This window comes from Neopelma chrysocephalum, unplaced genomic scaffold (genome assembly GCF_003984885.1).
Source record: "Neopelma chrysocephalum unplaced genomic scaffold, ASM398488v2 Primary Assembly neopelma1_128, whole genome shotgun sequence".
Lineage (NCBI taxonomy): Eukaryota > Metazoa > Chordata > Aves > Passeriformes > Pipridae > Neopelma > Neopelma chrysocephalum.
Window position 1 is genome coordinate 932352 of NW_020897790.1, and position 26332 is coordinate 958683.

Genomic DNA, 26332 nt, shown 5'->3' on the forward strand with positions numbered 1-26332 from the left:
ACCTCTGTCAGCTCCCTCTGGCCATGCAGAGTCAAAGAGGAGATCTGAGCCTCTCCAAGCCATGTCTGTTTTATTACCCCCTAAGCCAGGTTCAGCTCACCTTCTCCCCTTTCAAGAAAGTGATGCGAGACTCCTCCGCGTTCCTCCTCTCCATGAAATCCTCCATGACCTGTGCTGTCTGGCTCCGGGTGTAGCACCTGACAGAGGACTCATAGCTCAGGTCCCCGGTGCGGAATATGGGAATGTGAAGAGTCCCTTCCTTTTCCTTCACTGTGTAGGTGTCTTTGATGAACTGCATGCTGGGCACTGCAGGGGGTCATAAAAAGAGTCAAGCAGTGCTGAAGCTCCACAGAGAGCCAAGAGGCTGGGATGGACCAGGTGGAGCTGCCAGGGGTAACTTACCATCTTGGAAGATGTCATTGATGGCCACAATGGCTTGGAATGGCTTTGCCAGCTCGGCTCCATGGGGTGAGCTGAGATAAACAACAAATGTCTCCAGCCCTTCTATCACCGGGTACTGCGCGTCATCCAGGATTGTCAGGGGGCAGAACTGGAGGGAAGGCAGAAGTCCTGCTGTTAGAGGTGCAAAGATTTCATCCTTCCCAGCACTCACATTTGGAGGTCTAATGTAAAGCCATTATGTCAGGCACACCATGGCAGATATGCACAGAAAGACTGCAGAAGTGTCACCAGACAGAGCAGACTCATCAGGAGTCCAAGTGGCTCCTCACCTCTTCGGTCTTGCCTGGCCTGAACTCTATTTTCCTGGAGCTGGGCACATAATCGACTCCTGGGCTGGCAGATGGAGGGTCTGAGGTCCGAGTGGCACACCACACAGAGGTGGGGGTTGAGAGATCAGGTCCCTGGCGCAGGACTGGAATCTCAATGTTTCCTGCACCACCAATTGCACACAAGAGAGAACAAGGTGAGAAAGCAGCCAGGTACACACCATAAACCCATTCCTTTCCCTTCAGCACCCCCGTCTCCCTTCACTACTGCTCCTGCCCCCAGCCTTTCCCACGGGGGCAGAAGGAATCACAGAACCCCTCTGCCCATCTTGGACAGGTCCGTTTCTGTGGGAGCCCCCCCTACCCTTCACCTGCAGCCTCGCTGACGGTGAAGGTGGCATTGCCCAGGAACACTGTGGAGGCATCGTTGGGACCAGCAATGAAGACGGTGGCTGAAGCCCGGCTGCCGACGCGGGCGTTGTCCGAGGCATCGGCCAGTACGATCTCAAACTCCTCCTCCTCTTCATATTCACTGTCATCAATCAGCATCACGTCACAGGTCACCACGGTCACACCCGGCCCGAAAACAATCCGGTTCTCATCTGCCATCCCCCGGGACTTGAAGTCGGAGCCGGATTCCAGCATATAAAGGCTGCTTCCTGTGGCGGATTTGGGGACGGTGTAGCAGATGGCAGACACGGTGCTGCTGGTATCCCCTAGGAAGCAACAGAAAAAAACCCATAATTCTACGGAAATACTTTTCCTCTATTTGGTGGAGACCTCTGCCCTCTGCCACTGTCCCTCCCGTGGGGCTCCCTCCCAGCTCCACCCACCTTTCCTTTCAACAGGAGCCGAGAGGAACCCAGCGCTCTCGCTGACATGGAATGTCCTCCTGTCGAACTGCAGCGTGGGCTCGTCCTCGGGGTCAGCGATGGTGACAGTGGCCCGGGTGATGTTCCCCAGCAGAGCATAGGCCGGCATGCTGAGCTCCACGGAAAAGCTCTCCGTGCCCTCAAAGACGTCATCATCATTGATAACAATGGTGCAGGCCTTGGTGTCCTCCCGCTCCTCAAACTGCACCTGGAAGGCAGGAAGCCGGCTGCTCTCCTTGGACTGGGGCCTGCAACTTCCTCGGTGTTTTTATCACTTTCCATCAGTTCTTTCCTCCAGGCCTGAGGGCAGGTATGGTCAGACCATCCCTTTCCTGGTGTCCCCAGCCTACCTGCCCCGTGTACTCCACGTAGTCCTGCTGTCCCGGCTGTGATCCGGAGCCGGCGGCGGCCGTTCCCTGCTCGGTGCGGCACAGGACGATGGCGTACTGGTTGAGGTTCCCGACCCGCCTCACGGTGACGCTCACGGAGCCGGAGCTCTCTCTGACCTTGTAGCTGCAGAGGGATCAAGCAGATAGAAATAACAGGCTGAGGAGCAAACTCTGTGTGTTTGTGTGATACTGAGCACCACAGACTCAGGGTGAGTGTGGCCTCCACGGAAAATCCGAGGGACTTGGGCAGAGGGCGGCTGCTGCTCCGTGGTTTAGCCCAGCAGGCCCCTCTCCTCATGGACAGAATTTCATTCCCATGCTGTAGGGCCCAATCACACTTACCTGGTGTGTGTAAAGCTGAGGAGAGACCACTGGATGTGGAAGACATTGCCACGGACCACGTTGGGTTTGCTGTCCTTCACTAGGAACTGAAAGCTGTCCGTGGTCTCCTGAGCCTTCTCCTCATCCATCACGTACCGAATGAGGCCCTGGTTCACATCCTCTGCCAGGAGGAGACATGCAGTGAGCCGACATGGAAATCCAAAGGCAGTTTAATAAATCACCGCAAGGATCGGGGTCTCCACAGGAAGCAGTAACCTCCCCTTCCTGATGGAGGGCCCCTCAGCCCTGCAAGACTGAACTTTCCACACATTGCTCTGCACTGCTGGCTACACATCTACCAGACCTTGTGATGATCTGCAACTCCTCTTTACTGTCCCAAGTCAAGTCTCCAGCTCTAACAAGTCTGGAGAACCTGGGTGTGCTACAGGACATAGGTTGGCATCTATTAAGAAATCACAGGATTTCTGCAACTTAGAGGAAAGTCCAAGGCTTATTTTCTATATACTTTGGAGATTTGCGCCTTGTCTTCTCCCTTCCCATTTTTTTTTTTCCTTAACAAAGGAAGGAAAAAAGCAGCAGGACACAGCCCAGCTCCATACCCTGTGTGAAAGTGGTCACAGCTGTCCCTGGTTTCAGCTTGTGCTCCACATGACCATTTCTGGGACCAGTTGTTATCTCGTAGATCAGCTGTTTGTCATCTGTGTCAGGATCTGTCGCCAGTAATTCCTTCTTAGTGATGAGGTTGGTTGCCTGGATTAAAGCCAAACCAAGGGAGTAAAACACTGGAGCTCCAGCAGTGCAAGTCTGCTTGATTGTTCACACAAAAACCCCAACGATCCCTCTGTCAAACAGTTTTCCATGAGGGAAAATCTAGGGATGTGAAAGCACAGAGCAGTGTGAACAGACGGACATCCCACAAGGTGTTTGACAGTGCAGGAAGAATTCAAATTTTGCCTCACATCTGGTTTGTTTAATTAAAAAAATCAATGTGTGCCTCAAAGAAAAGCAAATTGAGAAGCAGCTGCCCAGCTCTATGTAGCTGGGACTAAAAGCTAGGATAAATTTTTTCATTTCACCTGAAAACCTCTGCTCCATGAACTGTGCTGATGCTCAGGTGAGGCCTGGCTTTGCAAAAGGCATTTGCAAACAGCCTCAAGTTGAAGAACTTTCTCAGGACAGTTCAAGCTGCTTTGGGGAGCCTGCACTAGGGCCTCTTTCAAATGCCCTCACGTGTATCTGACTCAGTTCCACCACATTTTGCTTTCTCTTCTAAAAGAAAATGCCTTTAACAGCAGGAGAAAGAGAGAGAACTGAACTGCCCGAGGCTGCAGGAGTGCTTTTCCTTAAGTCAGGAATTTGAGCTGAGATAGTCACTTCTTAATACAATTTCTTACTACAGTGTCTTCCAATCTTTTTTCTTAGGAAGAACCAAAGTGTTTCTTTGCAGTTAATGCTGGGCCCTCAGAAACAAGCTGAGAGAGACAGTTTCCTGGGGTTTTGTTTGGACTTCAGCAAAACAAAGGCACGTCACAGTGAGAAATCCCTACACCATATCCTTGGAAAGCCACGTATCTCTACCAAGGCTGCTGCAGAACATCATCAAGACTTCTCCACCGCCAGAAAAGCTGAAAATATGCCCTGGGGCGCAGGGATTTTCTCTACCACAAAAATAAAAATGCTGAGGGATCAGGATGTTTACCTGCGAAGCTCCTGCCCCAGGAACAGCCTAAGAAACAATCCAAGCTGAGCTCAGACAGGCAGTTACCTTGCCATCCACGCGCTCCAGCCACTGCAAACCCAGGTTGGTGACCACCCTGGGTGTCCCGTCATCCACAGGGAGAATGTCCACTTGGAAGTGCTGCGGTGCTGCTGTCACAACCTGACAAAAAGTTCAGAGAGACGGACGTTACTCCGGGAGTCAGCGCCTCATCCACCCAGGCGGATCAAGATCTCCCTCACACCTCCTCTCCTGCCCTCACCTTCTTCCCCCCGTCCTCCACGAGGAAGAAGGGGTTGGTGCCGTCGGACACGGTGAAGGTGAAGCGGTCCCTGAGGGAGCTGCTGCCGTCGTGGCTGTAGCTGACACGGTTCTGGTAGATGTCCCCCATGGTGAAGGTGGTGGCCTGCTGGTGGCGCTGGCCGCTGTCGCTGCTGCGCTCGATCAGGCCGTGCCGGGGCGGCTGCACCACTGTGAACGTGACCGACTCGACCTGCGCCGAGGACACGGAGTGGCAAAGCTCGGGACGTGGACTCAGCACCAGGACAGGCGTGTCCTTCCAGCCTGGAGAGGGACTCCCTGCCCAGACAGCTCCCCTAGCGCAGTGTCTCCAACCGGGCTTAATGCAGCCTCGCACATGGAACTGGTTCCCCCTGAGCCCTGCCCTGTCTTCATCCCTCTCCCAAGGTGGCTCTCTACAAATCATCACACCAAACTACTGGTTTGGCTGGTCTGAGACGGCTCCCACCCCTGTGACAGCTCTGTGAACACAAGAGTAGCCCCCCCATCCTGCAGCGGTTCCAGGCAACATGCCCCTTGCCACTTCTGCCGTGCCCCTTGCCACTTCTGCAAGTGCAGAAGCAGCAAAAACCCTTAGGGCAGGATTTTGGCTCAGGGCAGTAACAGGCAGCCAGGAGAGCTCTTGCTGCAGGGAAGTAGCAGTGAAGTAGAGCCAGCCCTTCAGCCAGACCCAGGAGGTGGAAATGTCCTTTTCATCCATGCTAGGTAATTTTCATCCATCCTTATTAAACTCAGTGTCAAGGCCAGGCCTGTCTTTAAACACAAGCCCATTTTCCTGACAGCCCAGATGTGCAGCAGGAGAGGGGAGAGAGGAGGCAAGGGGAAGTCCTGCCTTACCTCTGTGTCAGCATCTGTTGCTTTAAGCTCAAACTCGGTGATGGTTTTTCTCACCCCTTCCTGAACTGTCATGCCGAAGCTTTGCACTATGGGTAAGGAGTCATCCACGGGCTTTATGGTGATGTCAAATGTCTGGCTGACCTGGAATAGCAGGAAAAGCCTCTTGTGATGAATTCAGCCCTCCAAGAGTACAACTCCACTGCAAGACCACAGTGATCCCCAGTTTGGGTCACTTATTTCAGCCTTGTCTAGTGAGTACATCTGAGCTTCTAAGCCCAGATCATGTGAACATGACCTTTTCTATTCCTCCCCACTAATTAAGTCTCCCTCATTCTGTGGCATTTATGGGCATCCACTTTCCCTCCCCTCTCTCATTCTACTTTGCCCCTCTCCCTCTATGATTTTCCTCTTTCAGAAAGTAGGAAGGAGACATTTCCCAAGGGTCTGACTGTCGTCACTACGTCGTCAGTGCACTGGATCAAAGCTGAGCTCCAGGAGCAATTGGCAAGCAGCTGAAAACCAGACACTCAGATCTTGGTAAACCAGTCTCGTGAGGCCGCAGCACAGGTGGCTCCCTGTTCCCCTGCACAGGGCTCGCTGCTTTCCCTGTGGGATGTAGGAATTCTCACAGCAGAAGTAAGAGCAGCCCCCTCTGTTCTTACTTGGGCAAAGGCCACGCTGGGACTCACCTCATTCATCCCATCAGACACAGAAAAGGTGAAGGCATCCATGTGCTTTTCCATGTCACTGGTGTGGACGTACAGGATGCTGCGAGAGGCCAAGTCTGCCTGGCTGAAGGAATTAATTCTCATCCCTGGAAAAAGAATAATAGGGAAAAACATGTAATAGAAAGAACAAGGCAGGGAAAAACTATGGGCAGCTGGATATATCTGTCCCATGAACCTCAGCTGAGCCAGGGTTTTAGCTGGCACAGAGCCTCCTGAAAACTCCTTCTGCAAAATCAAGTCCAGCCTTTCTCCCAGACTTACAATCTTAAGAAGGCACCTCACACCGTCAGGACACCCTGTTGGGGATGGGCCTCTGGGGGCTGAGGGGCAGAGAAGCTGGGAGAAAAATGGTTCATGTAACGCTTGGATTGTCACTGCTGGGCAGGACTAACCCAACCATGGCAACACTGAGTACAAGCTAAAGGTCTCCTGGCCTCCCAGCAGTTTTCCAAAGTGCCTTCCAAGTCTCCGCTCTCTCTGCCCTTCCTTGTACCCCTGCATTTACAAAGACTAAGGCCCAATTACAGCAGTGATTTATAGTGACATCTTTACAGGCCATTAGGTGTGACACAGCCACAGAAAGGGACATGACAAGCATTTTATAAAGCACTTGAGCTTTTTAACTGTCACTGCTGTGTTTGACAGTTTTACTGCTGTTAACAACAACAAACACCCTGACAAAAAGTTTGCCACCAGTCTATCACCCGAAATGGCTACTGACAAGTATTGGCCACACTACAAAAGATACCAGGATCTGGTATAAATAAATGAGCCAAACCAGAATGATCAGCCAAGATTTCCTCAGAGCTCATTAGCTTTAAAGGTTTGGGTTCTCTTTTGAACACTCCAGTACTCCCTCCTTAGGCTTAGGTCATTTAAACCATGAGAACAATTCTTTCCCAGTCTGTGACTCTCTATCTTTCTCGGTCCATCACAGACAGGAAAAAGCACAGAAATCAGAATCATCACATTTTAAATAACAGGAGGAATAAAACCCTTAAGCCAGGTCTCCAAAGTACAAGATTCACTGTTCAGTTTGCAATTCAGACAAAAATATTGCAAGTTTTTAATTTACTCTCAGCAGGGGGTTTGCTTATTATAACTTTCATTCATTATTCCTGCCCTTTCAACATGAGAGGGTGAGGCAAACCACACATTAAAACTTAGCTGTACAGGGACTGTCTGTATCTTGGAAACACACAGCAGATAGTTCCACTTTAATCTCATGTTAATGAGAAATCTAATGCTAAGAAGAAATATAATCTTAGATGAGTATAATTAAATCAGAAGAGCATATTATATGACAGCAGAGATTTAGATTAATTCATCAGAGAGGGGCAGCACACTCACACTGTCAGCAGGCACAGAAGGCAGCTCTAAAATTCAGATCACATTTGCAGGAGTTCCACCAGATTGATCAACCCCTCTCTCTGAAGGACCAGAATTCATTATCCAGCATATCCATCACACCCCAACGGAGCTTCCTTTTAAACTAACTCAGTGGATAGTTCTCTTCCTCTCTCCAAGGCACAGCTAGGGAATGAGGCTGGTTTTTAGGGATCAAGGAACATACTGGCCAAGAGGGGGAGAGAAAACAAGTTGTCTGTTCCCCAAGGTGGGCTCTGTTTCCATGGACATTAAGGGATGGATTCTCTGGAGCACTGTGCTATTCACAGCAAAGGTTGAAAGCTTTCCTGTCATGCAGAAGCAGGAACAGGGGCATAAATTCTCCCAGAGGCTGAATAAACCCTCACCTGTGATTCTCAGGCTGACTTGCCTCCACTCACCTTATTCTCCAACTCCCTTGCCTAATGACCATTTGATTCCTAACAGGAAACAGAATTCTGTGCTGCAGCCCCCAAGCACATTTTTCCTGCAGTGAAGCTTTAGGGGTCAAAAGCCTTGCTGCTCCAAGGATCCAATGGAGTAAAACACTTCCCTGCTCACCTGGGGAGGCCGTGTGCTCCAGGTGCCCCAGCTGTGGCTGCCGGGTGACCTTGTACTGGAGCTGGGTGGGTTCACTGTCCTGGTCAGTGGCCGAGAGCTGGAGGGTTGTGATTGTCTTTGCCGAGTTCTCATCCAACACCAGCCCTTTGTTAGTGACGATGGAGGGGGGAAATCTGTCCTCTGGAAGGGTTAAATACAAAGCTGAGTTAGGAGATGGTCACCCTCCTTCCCTTGGTGTTATTCATATCAGGTACTTGTGCTCAAGCAAAAGACAACACACACACAAACGTTTTGATAATTCCAAAACAGGAACTTTGGATCTTGGCATTAACTGAGGGGATGGCAACGTTAGAATGCCTCAAAGACAATCTAAACTGCACGAAGATATTAAGGGGAATTTTTCTACCTGTTCAGTGAGTTTGTTACAAGTCTGAGAACTAATCCCTACACCCACAAACTCTCCCCATGCCCCTCACTTCAAAGGCCTTTGAATTGACAGAGCATCAAAACTCCGCCTCAAGAACTACATCTTCACTTGCCATACATGTGGGATGGCAGTCTGTGAAGTCCTGGGCTCTGCAGCAAAGAGAACATAACTTCAGCACTGTCTTTTACCTAATACACGGATATGGAAAACCTGGTCCATCAGTTTGTTGCCGTCTGCATCAATCACATCAAAGGTGAAGGGGAAATTTCCGCCGGGATCCCCTTTCTTGTGGCTGTAAACCACTTGCCCTGGAGAGAGGGACAGGAGAAAAGAGGTGGTTTATTACAGGCTGCGTCATTTCATTCATAGGTTGGAAGCAGGCACCATCAGGTGAGGGACTTGGAGCTGGACAGAGCTTCTGGATTTGGGTTTCATTACTTTCTCTCTTTATTCTTTTTCCCTGCTGAGAGGGACTTCTTAACATTTGCTTAATGACACGTTTCTCTGCTCTGCTCTAACAACCCTACTGACCTTCTTTCCCTTTCCCTTCCCTGCTTCAGGTCATCCTCCCCCTCTCATAAGGGCCATAGAATCATGGGCTATCTCAAGTTGGAAGGGACCCATAAATGTCCAACTCCCTGCTCCTTGCAGGACTGCCTAAACCAGCCACATATATTTGCACTGACTATCTAAAATCCAGCACTCTCACCTTTGTTTATATCAGCCTGGGTGAAACTCTTGACGGGTCCTTTGGCAGAGATCTGGATTGGGTTATCAGCTTTGCTCAGCTGCAGACGGCCCCTGCTGGGATCCCTCCTCAGGACAAATCTAAGCGTCGAGTCCCCTGAATAACCAGCTGCTGCTTTCAAGTGCTGAGCTGTGAGTGGAGCTGCAGAGCCTGGACCAGGGAAAGAAGTGCACAATCAGCTTCAGTCAGCCCAGCAAAGCAACTGGTTTAGACTGGACCATCCAGCACTACCAAGCAACGCCATTCTCCTCCTACCAGCTGGGAGCTGCAGGTCCCTGTTGACAGCTAACGTGGGTGGCTGCTTCTTGGGCAGCTCCATGGAGAATTCCAGCCTCCCTGCCTGCGTGTAGAGCCCATCCGTGATGGAGAAGCCAAACTCATCCGTCTGTGCTGCTGCACCGCTCCGGGTATAAACGATCAGCTCATCCAGAATGTCCTGGTAGGTGAAGGAAGAGCCCCTGGACAGCACATGCCCACGCTCCGGGGGCTCTGTTGTGCTCTGTCTCCTGCGGAGGTGACCTGGGAAACAACAGACGGATCAAAATGATGGGAATAAGGCAGCCTGCTGGGGACACGAGCCTTCACTGACACCCTGCCTGGCTTTGACGCTGCAGGGCAATGCTACCTACAAGAGGAAAAGGGGGAACACACAGGGAACTTCCCAGGGAAATGCATGAAGCTCCCCTTTCTCCTCCCCCAAAGAGTGAGGGACAACTCTCAAATAGAGTTCTGCTGTTCTGAAGCACAATCCCATGGCTGTTGGTCCAAATGTGCTTTATCCAACATGCCAGGCTCCTCTCTCACTTCGGGGGCTGTTACACACACAGGTATGAAGACAGACAGACACTGACAGAAAAAGACTCCTTCTCCCTCGCCTCCTCAGCTTGTCAGGACTTACCATGTACAGGACTTTGGCTCACCATGATGACCAGCTCACTGTTCTGGGTGTCCAAGTCCTGCAGGTTGAGGGAGGCATTGGTGACAACCACTCCTGAGGTCCCCTGCACTCGGACAGGCTCCAGCACCATCTTGGGGGGCTCATCGTTCTGTCTCTGCACAAAGACACACAGTCAAAAAAGGGAAATGAACACAGGGAAAAGACCCACCTGAATGAAATACAAGTTCCCAAATGACAGTACTGGTGCTGACATAGCCACTCTGTCCAAATCTGGCCAGAGTCTAGCAAAGTTTGCCCTTGAAAAGTGTCTGTGTGAAAGGAGAGGGCTCTGGCAGCCAGCGAGCACGGGCGTACCTGGATCGTGATGTTGATGCTCTGCACCTCAGACTGGCTGAAGCCATCGCTCACATAAAAGCTGAAAACATCACTCGTGGGCTCAATGCTTTCATGGACACTCTGGAAGTAGTAAATGCTGTTCTCCAGAACATCTTGAAGGGAAAAGGATGCGTCCGTGGTGCCAGCAGACTCACTCTGTGGGCCAAAACTCTCACCTGCAAACCAGAATATCACTAGTGAAGGGGTGTTCTGATAAACTAAAGTCACTGATAAACTAAACATAAAAGCAGCAGGATTAGGAGAAGAATAGCACATTGTGAAGGCTGCAGAAGGATGGATGTTACTTCCTACAACATGGATTTCCACATCTTTAAGGAAAGCAAACTCTGCTGCATTAGAGTGGAAGCTGCAGTTTTAGGTACAGCACAAGTGATCCCATCCACGGGATATGGTAGGTATGATCCTGTTAGGGCTACAAACCAGCCAGGGGGAAGAGGAGAGAGCCAAGCAGTTTACCTGTCTTGGTGTTTTGGATGTAGCCATACATAGGCAGAGTGACAACCGTGACCCTTAGGTCTCCCTTGGCAGCAGTATCATAATCAGCAGTTAAATGGTGACCAGCCAGCAGTGGGATCCTGCCCCCCTCATCCACCTGGAGAGCAAGAGCACACAACACAAACCCTTACTGAACAAGTCTGCCTCCATGGAATAGGCTTGCCCAGGTTCTGGAGTGCTGTCTCATCCTCCCCTAGATCTGTCAGGCAGGAAATCAGCTGGGGGGTGAGGTGAGATGAGAAGAACAAAGCCCGCCTGGCCCCCAAGAGGAGCCTGTGAGAGCTTTATCAGGGCAGGAAGAGAACTGGCAGAGTCACTCTGACCTCTTGGAAGGCAAGAAAATGCATTTCTGGCTGAGAGAGCCTTTTGAAGGCAAGGGAGGGGGAAGGCAAAGCTGGAAAGGAGGGAGGTGGCTTCAAAAGGCTTCAATAAGGAGTGTGAAACGCTGTGTGTCAGTCTAAAGCACCAGATGTTTTCAGACTTTACACACAGGCTGGTGAAATAAGGGACAAAATATTGGACAGGGATAAGTCAGACTTGTTCCACTGATATCAACAGGACACTCTAGGGAGAACCAGCTCCTGACTAGGTGTAAGCAGAGGAGGTTCAGAGATGCAGGTGGACTGTCAGCCTCCTCTGGCCTCCAGGTGACTTGTTAACCCTTTGCGTTCACAGCTTTGTATGTGCAGCACCCTATTTTTTCACTGATTTCCCCTCGGTCCAGGAAAACTGTCCAATTCCTCACTTTGAAGCCATTTTTCTCCCTGTTTCCAGTATCCTGGGCAGCCACTTACAGTGATGTGGTCAGCAAAAGCAATGAGTGAAGGCAGGGTGTGGGCAGGTGTGATAGTGATGGTGAACATCTGCCTGTCCAGCCGGTTGTTGTCAGCGTCAAGAACAGCGAAGTGGAAGATGTCCGTAACGGGCTGATTGCTGGTCTCAAACATGGTGGAGTAGCTGTGGAATCAAACACAGCCCAGGTCAGGGAGTCCCACTGACAGTCAGGAAACTACGCCCTGTCCCTGCAGTCAGAGGTGAGCACACACCTCCTGGAAGAGAGGTGGTATCTCAGTTCCCAACCCTCCCTCATGTTCATTCCCTGAATTCTTTTAAATCACTGGTTTAGGTGTTGCCTACCTAAAGTGTCACCATGACATCACAGACACAGAAAAAATCCCCCTAATTTGAAGCCACACCAAGTATTGGTGTTTCAGACATGCACACAGAAAATGCTCTTATCCATAATCCCAGAGGATACAACAGACAAGAAAGGGAAAAATACCTTTGAAATATAGTACTTAACATAACACAACCCAGAGATCCCTGGGGAAAACCCACAGAGCTTTTAACTGGCATGGCTTGAAGAAGAATAGCTCTCTTTGCTACCTGATCCTCTGGCTGTTGATGTCTTCCATGGTGAAATTATAAACCTTGGAAAGCTCTTCATCGTGGGAGCCCGACATCCGTAAGAGGGTTCCATATGCAGGCAGAGATATCAACTGGATTCTTATCTCTGAGTCAGGAGAGTTGTTGTCCTAAAACATGAAGGAACAAACCAAATCAAAAGAGGGAAAATCAGCCATTGCTTTCCTCCACTAAAAATGGAAGGAGGAACAAGTGTTTTGTAGGGAACTGTATCTGCCTAGCTGGGTCAGATCCACGGATGAATATTAAATGAAGTTCTCCTGATGAGAAGAGAGTCAAATGGGTTGACATTTTCAAACTCTACCACAAAATGTATTTTCATTTTCTCTCAGCTCAGAGAGGTTTTCTTTGTTCCCTGGTATCACATCAACACAGTCTCTCGGACATAAACCTGCTATTTTCATTTTCAAAGTACTTCACACTAAAATAAAAGCTGATTTCGCCTCTTTTCAACTACATTAAGTAGAACCATCTCTATGATATCACAGCTCATCTTTCCTGAGAAGAGTTTTTGCTGGTTGGCTGAAAAATGAGACCCAAGCAGAAATCACCATATGGGTCAGGAATGAAATCCTCTTTTCCCTAACTGTCTCTTACTGAGACTAAACCTGAATAACTCTCTTGTCAGCCTTCCTCTTTAAGAGGAGAACAGGACAGACCCCAGACTTTTATCCAGAGTGATCCCTTGGAAAAAACATCCCCAATCATCTCTCTGACAGCCACCACCTCAGATCTCTCCAGCCTGCACTGCAATCTCAGACCCAAACCCCACTGCTAATGCACTGGCTGCCAAATCATCTGCAAGGAGTAAAGCACCTTTCCTGGGAATGTCACCAGCAGGATAACTCTTGCACAGCATACAACCCCTGGGACCAACTCAAGCCACCAAGCCGTGAAGCATCTTGGCTTGCTTAATCCTTCCCCCTTCAAATCTGCCCAGAAAAAGAACCAGGCAATTCTGGAAGGTGGGTGAGGGGGCTGAAATTTTCACAGGATTAACACTTAGCAAATCCATGTGCTTTATTAGCAAGTCTCTTTGACAGAAAAATCTGGGATTAATTCTGTTCTCATGTTCAGCATGGCAGTTCACCTCTGTTACAGTCAAACAGGGATAGCCTTTAATCCCTGTGGGATGAAAGAGTCTGTTATTCCCCTTTTGGCAGCAGTGAAAACTCGGGCTCTCTAGGCAGAATCCACGCTGACAGCAGGGAGGTGTGTGGTGAAGGGGCTGTGGGGGACAAGGGAAGGGAGACTGGGCTCAGAAAGAGATAAAAACTTACAGTGTAAGCGAGGTGCAGCCGAGAGAGAGTCACGGAGCTCTTACTGGCCACGGTGACAGCCAGCAAGCAGCCTGGGACCAGCTGTGGGCCATTGGTATCCAGCAGGGACACTTCCACCCTCAGCACCGTGGTGACAGTGGTGACACCGTCGGTGACAGAGATTTCCATGCTGTCCTCTGCTGCTGCTGAGCCATCGTGCACGTACTGCAGCGCGTTCCGAGTGACGTCCTCGTAGGTGAAGGTGTCACCTTCCCAAAAGCAAACAGCACAAGTCAGGGAGACTCTGTTCAGAGCAGGAATCCAATCCGAATGACCTAAGGCCCCAGTTTAGCAGAAGACTTAATCACGTACTAAACTGGCATTTAATCCCATCCTTACAGGGCTGTGAGTTATGAGGACATTTATTAAGGAGCTGGCAGGGCAGAGGAAAAGCTGTTAACTTCCCAGTTCCACAGACACAGTGACTCCTCCAGATTCTCAGGGAGGGCACCGATCCTCCTTTCTTTCCAGCTGATTTCTGAGCTCACAGCTAGATAGGGCTTCCCTATGGTTGCATCCATATCTGTCAGGGCATCTGATTCTACTCCTGGTCAACTAACCCGGCCATGTAGACAGGTACACACTTGCACTGAGGCAAACTCCTATTCAACTCACCCGCTCTCATGAGCTCCTGCACTCCTGCACTGTACTTGAGCACAATGCCATGATGGGGAGGCTTCACCAGCTCAAAGAAAAGACCCTCGGGAGCTGTATCCGTGTCGCTCACAGCCAGCTGGATCCCTGTGCCAGGGAAAGAGAGCATGGCTTCAGCTTCCTCAGACACTACACTGCGAATATCCCTCAGGGTTTGTGAGGTGTTACTGTGATTGGAGCCAAAAACCATGTAATTCAGTCAGTACATGACAAGTAAAATAATTCTGGAGCTGCCCTAGGCCAAGAGCTGCTGGTTTCATGAAAATAATTAGTCCCCTGATGATGCCCAGATCAGAGGACTTATTGCCACTGTGGCTCACAAGTGACCCCAAGTGCAAACCCTCAGCTTAGGAGAGAGATGTGCACATGTTCATAGAGCAGGGGGGGTACCTACAAACCCCCAGAGAACCTCCTGACACGAGCAGCAGTGGCTCATCCCAAACAACCTCACTCCCCACTCACCAATGGCGGCTCTGCCCCCCTGGCTGACCTCCAGGAACGGCGCCGCGATCTGGAAGACCGGAGGCTGCTGCTCTGCAGAGAGCAGGTGAATGACAAACACCATCTCTGGGGTTGTGTGTTCTCCACCAGACACTGCACACAGACAGAAACCATGGCTGAGTGTTTTAGGGATGGGTTTGCAGGGACTCTCACATGGGAAATGCACCTTTCTGTACAAAACCACCACCCGACATTGCTGACTTCTCTCCCACCTTTCCAAGCCACACCTTTGTCTATGGACACACAGTTCACACCTGCCAAGAGCATTTATCTTTGCCCCTAACTCAACTCTTCTAAAACTTCTGAAAGTCTGTGTGTTTACACCCTGTCTTCCACAGATCTATTAGATATGCTCCTAAGTCAGAACATGGACTCCACCTTGCTAGTGGAAGCCAGAAAGCATATGGAAAGGGAAGGATGTGTTAAACAAGCAAGCAGCTTATCATGGCAATTTAATTGCAGATATGTCTCCATGCTGTATTAAAAAAAAACAACAGCATAAACTCCTTGTTCTCACAGGGGGAAAACAGGAATGAATCAGGTTTTTAGGATGGATCCCAGGAAACCACTGGAAAAAGATGTCTCTACTAAAGCTGCAGCTCAGCTTCTATAAAACACTGCTGGGACTCAGATGAATTAATATTCCCCAGGCATGTGTTTTTCCAGAAATTCCTACTGAGCACCCATAGGTGTGCCTGCAGCAGAAGAAAGGCCAGGGAGCAGCAGGCAATGGGAAGGGCAGATGGATAAAAACTGCTTTGGCAAGGAAGGAGCAAGTGGTTCACATACCTGTGAATCGGAAGCTCACGGACTCTGGGAGACCTGACGGGACAAAACACAAGCACAGAGTCACTGTGGTCAGGACAGGAAAGCACAGACTGACGTGGATTTGGAGACTTTTGGAGAGAGCAAGTGCTGACATTCAGCCAGACAGGAGTCTCTCCTCCCCAGGGAGGAACAGCAGCAGTCCAGCTCCCTGTAGGCCCTACAAGGAACACGGGGAGCCTCACCTGCAAAGGAGAAGGCGATGATCTCCCTCAGGTGAGGGGCTGCGGTCGGCGGGCGATAGGCAATCTTGCCGTGGTTTATGTCTGCCTGGGTGAAATACCTGACAGGGGACAGAGGCCTGTCCCTGTGCTCCACGATACCTACGGAGGCAGAGAGACCAGCATGAACAGGAGGAATCCACTCGATTCCACAGCTGCAAGTGGGGTTAAGGAAGGAGGTGTTTGGAAGCCAAGGAAGGAGGCTGAACAGATTAACAGGTGCCTCCACAGGACGATGCTGGAGAGGAAAATGCGCTGCGCTCAGGAAACATGGTTTTCTGCCATGTTCTGAACAGGGTCACTTGCCTTGGCCAGGAAGAAGAGGGACAGTCACGTTGAACAGGATTTTCTCACTGGGAACCTCTGGGTCTACAAAGGAGAGGTGATGGGGCTCAATCACTGTCACACGGTCCTCCAGCACCTCAATAAACACATTAGACCGAGAGCATCAAGGCCAGAGACAAGGAAAGGTTCACCCAAAAATGCATTGAAAGAGAATTGCTAAAGTTAAATATAAGACAGTCTTTGAATGTAAAGGCCTAGTTCTTAACCCCAAAGCTGACACCCTGTCCCCTGCAGATGTACAACCTCCACACTCACAGCTGGACAGTTTCTCTTCTGACCTAGAGCAACTAAAAAGAGAGAAAGGAAAACCTAGTTTGATCAAAACCTCCCTGGACAAAGACATAAGTCATTGCCTACATAGTTTTCTGGTATAGTCTGATGTGGCTGGACTTGATTTTCTTTTAAGAGTAATCCTAAAAATGACTCAGCCCTTTCATTGGAATAGAGAGAAGCTTTCCCCCCTTTGTTTTAAACCTGTCTAAAACTGCTCTGATCCTTCCATAACAGGATTATTATGAGCCAAAGGCAGGCAAGACATTACAGGAATTAGGGTGCTGCATGAAAAGACTTAGGTGCCCAAAAGCAGTTAATTTGCATGTGTTCATGAACCTTAATCCTGCAGAATTAACAGCTCCAAAAAGTCACTGAATTAAACAGCTCAGTGTGTATGAAAAGCATCCAGCTCATTTCATAATCCTGAGCAAAACAGGGAGAAAACGAGCTAAATTAAGGATACAGGCAATTAATTAATCTGCTTTGGAACATGAAAGGTTCAGGAACAGGAATAAAATCCTTTCACCAATATGGGGGAACAGGTTAACTTGAAGAAAAAACAGTATCTATGTTATGTCCAGTTAAACCACCAAAGAGTCACCAAACTTTTTCTGACCTTTCCCAGCAGGACAAGTCAAGACTAGAGGGATGGGAAGACTTCACATATTGGAAGTCTAATTCTGAAGGAGTCTGAAGACAAATGAACAGAACTCCATCACACTGAGGCAAGGAAGTGCAATTTTATGATGGAAAGATTTAAGGTTATAGTTGCTTCCCAGTTGCCTCCAAGGCCTATTTGTCTCTCCCGAAGGTAGGACTCGCAGGTGGTGAGGTAAAGTGTATTTTATGGCCCTATTGAATTTTGTGGTGTGTAATTAGCTGTAAAACCCAGCTCCTCGTGGCTCTGCCAGACATCTCTCCCATCAATTTCGTCAATAATGACAACAACAGAAAGTCGGGAGCAGAAAGATACATTGCTCCAAGTAGCAGTCTGAGCATGTTTTATTACCATGGGAAAGGTCACCACTATTTTAAACCTTGACAAGGCCATTGTGCCATGGAGTTTTCACTCATCCCTCTCCCACCACCTCCTTTGGCCTTTCCTGGTCCCGCCTGGCAGGCAGGAGACAGCAGGAGTAGAAGGGAAGGCTGCACTTCACCCACATGTGATGGGGACACATGGAGAAGGCTTACTCAAAGTCTGAGCCCACAAAACCAACTTTAAACTTCAAGATCACCTTTTCCATTAACGCAGTCTAGACATTCATCACTTTTAATATCGAGTTTTTCACCTTCCACGGGTATTTTCTCCACCCTCCCCACCATTTACTCTTCTAACCTGTCTTGTTTTCCCATTCCTACTCCAGCTGCCTGGTGTATCACTTACAGCCATGTGCAAAGAGGAGCCCAGGGAAAGCTGAGGTGCTCTGGGTGTCTGGGGCAGAACAGCAACATTGAACACGTGGCTTTCCAAGGTGGTTTGTGGACTGGCAGAGCTGGACACCTGGAAAGGAAAGATCATGTGAATGGATACCTGACAGAACATCCCTGCATTTCTACTGCACCTCATACTTTCCCTCTCCTTTCCTCCTGGTCCTCTGGGAAGGCAGAGAGACACCTTCCCTTTCCTGCTTCCCCCAGTCCCTACCACAGATTTCCTGAGTTTTACTCCAACTGCCTGTGCAGCTTAGTGGAACCTTTCATCCCAGGAGCAGCAAAAATAGTGGCTTCTTAAACCTTCCTCCCCCCCTCAAAATGAGATTGTGCTGACAGGGTGAAAATAACTGGTCTTTTATTAGTGACACTGCCTTGGCAGTGGCTTCCTGTGATCCCAACAGCTTCCACGACAGGTTGTGTTTCTCAGACCCACAAACATTTTCCATACACCCACTATAACACCAAAAGTGAAGGCAAGGGTATCTAACTCATAATTGCAGGTCTGCAGGGAAGACATATAAAGCAAATGCTATTAAATTGCTAAAAATTCAGAGGACCAGAAGCATTCCCTAGAGATGAGCCTGCACATGTTCCCAGCAGTCCTGAGGTGAGGTAGACAAAGAAGTACAGCTCCCTTCGTGAAGCTCCATTTCAAGAAAACGCCTAAAAATACACGTTGTGATTAAATGAATGACATGATTTTAGCCATTTGCTGCACGTGCTCTGTCACAATACTGATGAAAACAACGTGTTGGCCCTTTCTGAGGTGCCCCAACCCAGGGCTCAAGGCTTGGACAGGTGTGCCACGGCGTCCCGATGTGATCCCAGTAACCCCAGCTCCCTTTCATAGTTCTCCATACAATTATTGCTCCTGCTCCGAGATACTAAACCCAAACATCCAACTCATGCAAAATGCATGGTCTATAAGAGGAACGCAGCAATTAAGCTACAGATTAGCTTGTTCAACACTGACGCTCACAAATTCCTCATTATCACTTATGTTAATTACTTCAGAAATTACCTTAATTGCCTCGCCGGTGCTACAGTAATTGCTTCAGCCTTGTAAACCAGATGTAACAAACACTGAGTGCAAGTGTTGGTGTGGGCTTAGAGTTAGGGGAGGCTGTTAAACCTTCCCAGCAAACAGCAAGGACCTGTCTGAGGAATTTTATGGCTGTTAAACCTGCGGGGAGGTGGGATTTATTTTAGTTTTCCAGCTGCTGGGGAGTTCTTCTACCTTTTTGTCTGCTTGCAAGACGAAGGACTCTCCAGCCAAAATCAAATTATTAGCTTAGGGGAGGCAGCAGGAGGGTTGTGTGTGGCTTTGGGGCTTGCAAAACCATTTTTAAAAAGGCACTTGGAACATTTGGTAGAAATATTAGAGGTGTTATGAGAGGGTGATGTATTTGCCAGGCAGCACCAAGGGGTCAAACCTCCTGTCTGAGCTGCAAACGGGGCATCCAAACATCCGGGATATGAGCTGCATGTCACCTGCAGGCACCCAACATGTACCTACAGACACATCAGTCTGTGTGCAAACACAAGTGTTTATTGACACACACACACCTGTGCCCTTTTTAAAACCTGGGATCACAGGATACAGGGAGCAGCAAAAGGAGTAATCTCAGAGAATTGCCATGTGACCCTCCAGGAATTTATTTTTATGCTAATTTATACCAATTCCCTTCAGGAATTAATTTGATGAGGAATACCTGGAATTGGAAGGAGTCGCTCTCTACTTCAGCTCCGGAGTGCCTGTACCACACAATGCCATCGTTGATGTCCTGCTGGGTGAAGGAGGTCGTGGGGGAGGCTGCTCTTCCATCAGGCAAAAGCTGCCACGAGTCTGCGGGGCCATCTGCCGGCATCGGGACCAGGAGCACCACTTCCCCTGGGAAAAGCAAAGGGCACTTGTGAGAACATAAGGAGGGAGAGGTGCCTTGCAGCAGGCTCTCCATCTTCCCTTCCAGGGCACAACCTCGGGGCCAGAACGCAGCAGACTCATCTCTTCAAGGTCAGCTCTTTTCTAGCTCTTCTGGGAACTTATTATGCCGAAAAACCCACCCGATGGATTTGTCTGAACAGAAATCTCCAATTGCACTTGGCCTTTTTAAACTTCACGAGGTTCACATCAGAATTAGCATTTTGTTCATTAATTCTGCTTGATTCTTCAGATTGATAATTCTGCTGATTGATTATTAATCATTCCGTTGTGCAAAATATCCATCCCATTTCATTTCCCTAAACCACCCTCGAACAGTTGGAGCAACAAGAAAATAAGTCAGCAAGCTGAAATATCACACTTTCATTTGATCATCCAACCCTGTGCTAATATTCCCTTATCAGTGCCCCAATTACATTCCACATCTTATGGGTTTGCTCCTGGGAGTTCCCCTAAAAATCTAAAAATCAAATTACATATTTTCTACAGGTATGAATATCTTCTTCATCGCTCACAGACTAAGTTAGGCAGATAAGCCCTCTTGGATTCAGGACTCATTTTCCACATTTCTCTCTGTTAATTTTTTCCCCTCACTTTCTGCAAAACAGTATTTTAGATAAAATTTTGAAGATCATTGATTTTTGCTGCTTATTCCTCACCTGCAGCTACAAACCCGTTTGTGTTCTTGCAATTAATCACAGCAGAGATAATTATGGTGATACAAACACGGGATTATAAATTTTAGTTAGGGTTAGGCAGCAGGAGACAAGCTCCTCAGGGAAAAAATTCCTGTTTTCATGTAAATGCTTATTAAAAATGAGAAGACAGACCTTCATCTGCAGAAAACTAAAGGGGGAATACAAATGAATCACTTCTAACCTGCAGAACTCACATGATCTCTGTTTCCATCAGGTGCTGGCAGCTGTCATGGAAAACAGCAAAAGGCAATAAAACCCCACGGACGTTGCTAGAGGGACCCTCTAATTTTCTCTGGCTTAGCAAATTAAATGTGGTATCATTTCTTAGAAATGCAAAATATGTTATTTAAAGACATGGTTTTAGTGAAGAAAATGGTGATGCTGAGTGGGAAAAGAACGTTGTTTTTTATCTCTCCATATTTCCTTTCCCTCCACATATGATGCCTTCTCTGTTCCATCCGGCTTCTCTCCGTTTATTGCTCAGTCACAAATCCCAGAACCTTCCACGCTCCTCCTTAGCCTGTTCCCAGAAGACACTTCCTAAGCACAGGGTTGCCAGGGAAAGTCATTGCTCTGAGAGATGAGCTCAGAGCCTCCCCAAAGGAATTTGGGGACAAGAATTATCTACAGATGCAAATGTCACTAATTCCTGTTCTAGCCAGCAACCCCTTCCATTGGTACAAATTAAATCCAATGTCATGGAATTTAGGGATTTCTTCAAACTTTTGCTCAGCAGTTTCTACAGACAGATATTACCCTGTGCTCCTCTTAAACTGGGCATTCATGGTAGAATAGTATCTTTTAGCAGTAAGATTCTGCTCTCTCAGGGCTGTAAATCCACCAGGATTTCACTCCCACTGGAGAAAGGATAGGATCAGATGACCAGGCAGGGCAAAAGTACTTTGTTGCTTTGCATGCCCATTTGAAGTGGAAAAAGATGAGTTTAGCAGCACTTATCCAGTGTAGCATTATAAGGAAATATTCCCAAAAATTCTATTGGATGTGGACAAAACACCATGGAAGTGGGATGGAAAGCTGCTCTTTGACAACAGAATTCCAAAGATATTTACCATGCCTGGGCTGGTCCTTGGTGATGGTGTAGGTGATCTCGGAGTCCCGGGCACCGGGCAGCTCGGCGTGCAGGATGGTCTTGGAGATCTGGAGCATGCCTCCCTGGGGCACCCACACCAGGGAATTTGTCACCAGCCGAGGGCTCCTGTCACCCTGAGGGTAGGGGGACAGCAGGAAAAGGCTTATTGGAACATCAGTAATGCTGCCCTGAGAGAAAGAGATTTTCAAGGGAAAAGGATGAAGAGTATTCTGGAATTTCTCACGCATCCCACCCTGGTTGTCTGCTTCCAGAGGGGTTGTGCACCCTTCACCTGTATTCCTCAGACCCAATTCTCAGCCTGTAGAACTGACCTTGTCCTCTGATTCCTAATTTCCTGTCGCTGACCCTAAACCTTCCTGACCTGAGTCTCCCTTCACAATTTTGTCCTTTATCACCATCCTCATTCTCCCTGAGCATCCACCAAAATCTTTTGCTACTTGGTGGGTTTTCTAGCCTTCAAATTATTCCTGTGGTTTTTTTTTTCCAAATCTTTATCCCATATTAATTCAAGCTACTTGAAATGTGGATGTCAGGGCTGGACGCAGGAGTGGTTTCAGACTTTCAATTTGCCTGCCGGGGTTTCTGTCACAGCACATACCTGGGGAGCGATCCTGATGTGGAACAGGACGTTCTGGAAGTGGAACCCATCGTTCACCTGCAGGAGAACAGTGTCGTCCCGAGTGGCAGAGCCATCGTGAGCGTAACGCAGCCGGCCCCCCGCGAGGTCATCCGGGTGGAACGTGTGGACGGAAGATGCCGAGTCCCCAGGAGCTCTGAGCAGCTGCCCGTGGCGTGGAGGCTCCACAACCATCAGCACAACGTCCTGAGGATTGTCACTGTCCCTCACACCAAGCAACTGCTCTGTTATCATCCCGCTTTCCCCTCTGCCGACGAGGAGGGGCTCGTTTCTGATCACAGACGGGGCCTGAAACACAAAAGCAGCTCTGAGGTGGTTGCTGAACCTTGGGGATTGGATCACGACCGAAGCCTGGAATGAAAGGATTGGGGTTAAGGAAACCAGCTCGCTTCATCCCTGGAAATCTCCTGTTTCTAAGAAGCAGGAAATCACTCTCCACACCTTTCTCCCCTGTGCCCAGACCTAAGAATATTTAGCATTTAGACTGAATTAGTCACATTAAAAGAAGATTCTCATGCCACAGCAAGCTTAGGAAAGGAAAAAACTTAGGATATTTATACAGAAAGCATCTGACTCCAGCTGATCTTCGTTAGCCTTTTGAGATGACAGCAAAATGGGTGTCATCAGTGCCAGTAGTTATTTAATTTTTAAGATTCCCCACAGCCTTATTCAACCTACACCAAAGATTCCACAATCCTGCTGGTTTAAATTAGTTCTTTACTTTTTCGTTGACAAGAAAGTTTAAATCTGCAGTGTCTATTGATCCCAATAAACACCCTTTGCCATTGGGAACGCGCTGCCCCGGGAGGGAGGAGATCCCACAGGGGCAAAGTCAAAGCCCTGGGAACATTCCTGCTGCCACATCACCTGTGCACGACTTCTGAGGGTTATTAGGGATCGACAGGCAAAATTCCTACCATTAAAGCTCACTTATGTATTCTGGGGCAGCCACTGCAGCTCTTGCTTAGGTGAACGTCCTACTGGGGTAAACAGGAATTAGACTGAGCAAAGATCTCAGTGCCAGCCAGAACCAATACACACCCGGCAGGATCCAAATCCACACTTTGTCTTACGCTAAAGGACAAACTAGAACACTTCTAATTTCCAGAAGTTATGGGAATGACTAATATGGAATATAAATTACTCATGGTGGGGATGGAGGCTGAGCCAGGCTTGTAGGTAGGAAGGAGTCAGCACTAAAAGAGTTCTTATCAAGCCATTTAATGCCTCTCTGAGGATGCACTTTAAAGTCTCTTCATTTGTAAGAATATGCCAAGTAGCCACAACTTCTGCTAGAGCTCTCCACTCTGGAAAAAGCTCAGTGCAAAGCTGCAAAGCCTCCTTGGAAACCTGGCCCCTGTTAAGATGCCTGTACCACCTCTGGGGTGAGGCCCCTCCACAATATTGTTCCACAGACTTCAAATAACCATAATAAAAGACAGGGGGACTTGGCAGTACCATCAGCTTGCCCAGAAGTGGGGAGCAGTTTGAGAGACACACTTTAAACAGCTCATGCTGATTTAATTCCCAACTGTCCTAGAACAGAGTGTCAAAGCAGCCCTGCCATCGGGATCAATCATGGCTCAATTGCCCTGCAGTAAGAGGCTGAATCAGAGCATCCGCAGATCCAAAGGATAATTGGAGCAGCAGGGACTCCTTAGCCCTCCCTGATAATTTCTCTACGATTGCACAGCTGCAACTCCCTGCACAAGCAAAATGACACAGGCCAACTTCTTCAGTCACTTCCCCAAGTCCCCTTCTTCCATGTGGCTCTTGGCTGCCTCTCCTAAAGGAGAACTCAGTCTGATTTGCCTGACCTGAACTCCAGCTCGAGTTCTGCCCAGCTCCTTTGTTATCCCTGCAAGAAACCAGGGCTCCAAATGGTACAAAATTCAGGGTTGTTTCCAAGCTTGGTTAGGTTACCTGTGTTGAAAATGCTTGAATGTTGATCACCTCAGGGAGGGAGAAGGATTGTTGATCGCTGACCTTCAGGGAAAACTTTCCTTTCCTAAAAAAGTCCCCAACAAGTCAAAATACAGGATAATATAAATTAATGAAGTGCTTTTGCAGGACTCAATGATGATAAACATATTATATATTCAGTAAAAATGACTGGCTCGGTGACACAAGCTTTAACTCAAGTTTTTTCAATTCTGTTTTTATAGTATTTTTTCCTGAGGATTCACAACAGTCACAACATGCAATAAAATACCTTTAGCTCTGTAATAATACACCCTCATTTCCCTTTAACTAATGTCATCCACATCGGATGGCACCTCCAAGATAAAGTGCCAACTCTAAATGTCAGCTCTTTGCTGCAAAAGAAAAAAGTCACTTATCTGGCCTCAGAACAGAAGCTCCAGGATTGCCAGGATTAACCCCCAGTTATAGCATGATAGAGCATAAGTAAACTAGTGGTTGAATTAACAGCAGGGAGAGGTGTGCTTCCCTGTAGGAATGCTTCCAAGGAAGGAGGAAATACCTGTTCTAAAGACACATGCCTTTTTTTTTTAAGGCAAAAGCCCAGCAAAAAGTCTCACCTGGGTCTGTCTTTGCTGTGCACGAAGCGGACCCTCCTCTCCTGCACATCCCTGCAGCTGAAGTGGTCTCCTTGGCTCAGCAGCACCTCCTGCCCGGCCACCACCATCACCAGCCTGCCGTTGGAGGGAATGCTGTCCACGTGGAACAGGAGCTGGCCCGTGCCACCGCCCGGATCACACACACCCAGCAGCGACAGGTCCAGGGGTGTCACCGCGCGAATCCCGACGGTGAGGGTGCCGCTCGCGCGGGAGCTCCAGGGATGTTCCCCGGCTGCGATGAAACAAGGGAGTATTACTGAAGGAATTACCACGGGCAGTGTTGGCATCGTGCCTGTCACCACCATTCCTGGGGTAACAGAGCAGACCCTTACAATGCCCTGTTCACTCCTGACCCAGGTGGAGAAACACTACCTTCAAAAATTGCAATCCACCCCAAACAACACCATGGCTTTGGCAAATCACTTCCCATCTTAATTTCCCCATCACAAAACAACATAGTCTGGCTTGCCCTGCAAGATACACTTGTAAATCTTCATTTAGAATAAAGGAAGGATAAGTAACAACTGAAGCTGGTTTAGGAAGGGATTTCCCCCAAGATATTTTGTCGTTTGTTTTACCCTGATGATAAATGACGCTGCTGGAAAGATGTGCCTCCACATTTAGCCAGGTAACTTCACTTAGAAAACCACGTACATGCACATCTTATGAAACCAAAAAGCTGGAGAAAAATAGCTGCTGACTTTCAACAGGAAAATGCACAGAAGTGAATTCTGAAAATGTGACTGAATGAACACTTCTTCTGGCCTTAAAATCTGCTGGAAACCTGCTGGCTCAGTCACTTTGTCATGAGAGACACTCACCTTCTTCACACTCTCTAGTTCGTGTATTGCCATAGAAACCCTGGCCACAGGCAGAAACACAAATGCGACTCTTCAGAAACGTGGTGCTGTCGCAGAGGTGGCACAGGCTGTCACTGTCACACTCCAGGCACCCAGGAGGACAAGCTGAAGCGGATGGAAAGCACAACCCCACTGAGACACAAAACCAATACAGCCACTGGTGCACAGAACAGAAATACTGCTATTTGTGTCTTACCCACCTGACAGAAATAGTCAAAGTAAGGGGCAAAGAGTTAAGAGTTGCCTCATTTGACCACTGCCACCACACCATGCTCCCTGTGCTTACCTGTGCACTTCTGCTTTGTGTGGTCTGCATAATATCTCTCCCCACACTTGGGAACACAACGAGTGTCCAAGAGGAAGAATGGGGCTTGGCAGAGGCTGCACTCATCTGCTGCTCCGTGACACTGAAGGCAGGGTTGGTCACACCCTAAAAAGTCACATGCAAAGAGTTCAGCTCGACACCACCCTGGAGACAAGGAGGGGAAACACGTCAGACTCCAGAAGAACTCACTCTGGCACGTGTCTGATTCCCGGTAGAAAGCTGCAGGGCACTGTTCCACACAAGCTCCTTCGTGGAGGACGTGGCCCTCCATGCACTGCAGGCAGTCAGTCCTCTGGGGACCTTTACAGGCGTTACAGTTCCAGTCACACTCTGCAAGAAAACAAAAGTTTTCTTTC

The 26332-nt window shown here is 48.6% G+C and overlaps 1 protein-coding gene across 1 annotated transcript in view; it reads right to left on the reverse strand.

The window, feature by feature from the left end:
* The window catches only part of FRAS1 (Fraser extracellular matrix complex subunit 1), a 98127-nt gene that overhangs the window by 9719 nt on the left and 62076 nt on the right, over positions 1-26332 (reverse strand). The window contains exons 23-58 of the mRNA XM_027698516.1: positions 26166-26306; positions 25938-26081; positions 25613-25756; positions 24753-25023; positions 24136-24220; positions 22174-22500; positions 21535-21688; positions 19537-19715; positions 17775-17891; positions 16076-16190; positions 15734-15871; positions 15513-15545; positions 14685-14816; positions 14184-14309; positions 13530-13777; positions 12211-12359; positions 11619-11781; positions 10786-10921; positions 10288-10484; positions 9934-10087; positions 9291-9554; positions 8997-9185; positions 8476-8595; positions 7861-8040; positions 5875-5999; positions 5186-5326; positions 4311-4541; positions 4097-4210; positions 2931-3081; positions 2332-2491; positions 1951-2113; positions 1562-1808; positions 1100-1444; positions 732-892; positions 403-550; positions 101-306 (exon numbers count right to left, since the gene is read on the reverse strand). Of these exons, the coding sequence (XP_027554317.1) occupies positions 101-306; positions 403-550; positions 732-892; positions 1100-1444; positions 1562-1808; positions 1951-2113; positions 2332-2491; positions 2931-3081; positions 4097-4210; positions 4311-4541; positions 5186-5326; positions 5875-5999; positions 7861-8040; positions 8476-8595; positions 8997-9185; positions 9291-9554; positions 9934-10087; positions 10288-10484; positions 10786-10921; positions 11619-11781; positions 12211-12359; positions 13530-13777; positions 14184-14309; positions 14685-14816; positions 15513-15545; positions 15734-15871; positions 16076-16190; positions 17775-17891; positions 19537-19715; positions 21535-21688; positions 22174-22500; positions 24136-24220; positions 24753-25023; positions 25613-25756; positions 25938-26081; positions 26166-26306 (6098 nt within the window). The remainder of the gene's footprint in view (positions 1-100; positions 307-402; positions 551-731; positions 893-1099; positions 1445-1561; positions 1809-1950; positions 2114-2331; positions 2492-2930; positions 3082-4096; positions 4211-4310; positions 4542-5185; positions 5327-5874; positions 6000-7860; positions 8041-8475; positions 8596-8996; positions 9186-9290; positions 9555-9933; positions 10088-10287; positions 10485-10785; positions 10922-11618; positions 11782-12210; positions 12360-13529; positions 13778-14183; positions 14310-14684; positions 14817-15512; positions 15546-15733; positions 15872-16075; positions 16191-17774; positions 17892-19536; positions 19716-21534; positions 21689-22173; positions 22501-24135; positions 24221-24752; positions 25024-25612; positions 25757-25937; positions 26082-26165; positions 26307-26332) is intronic.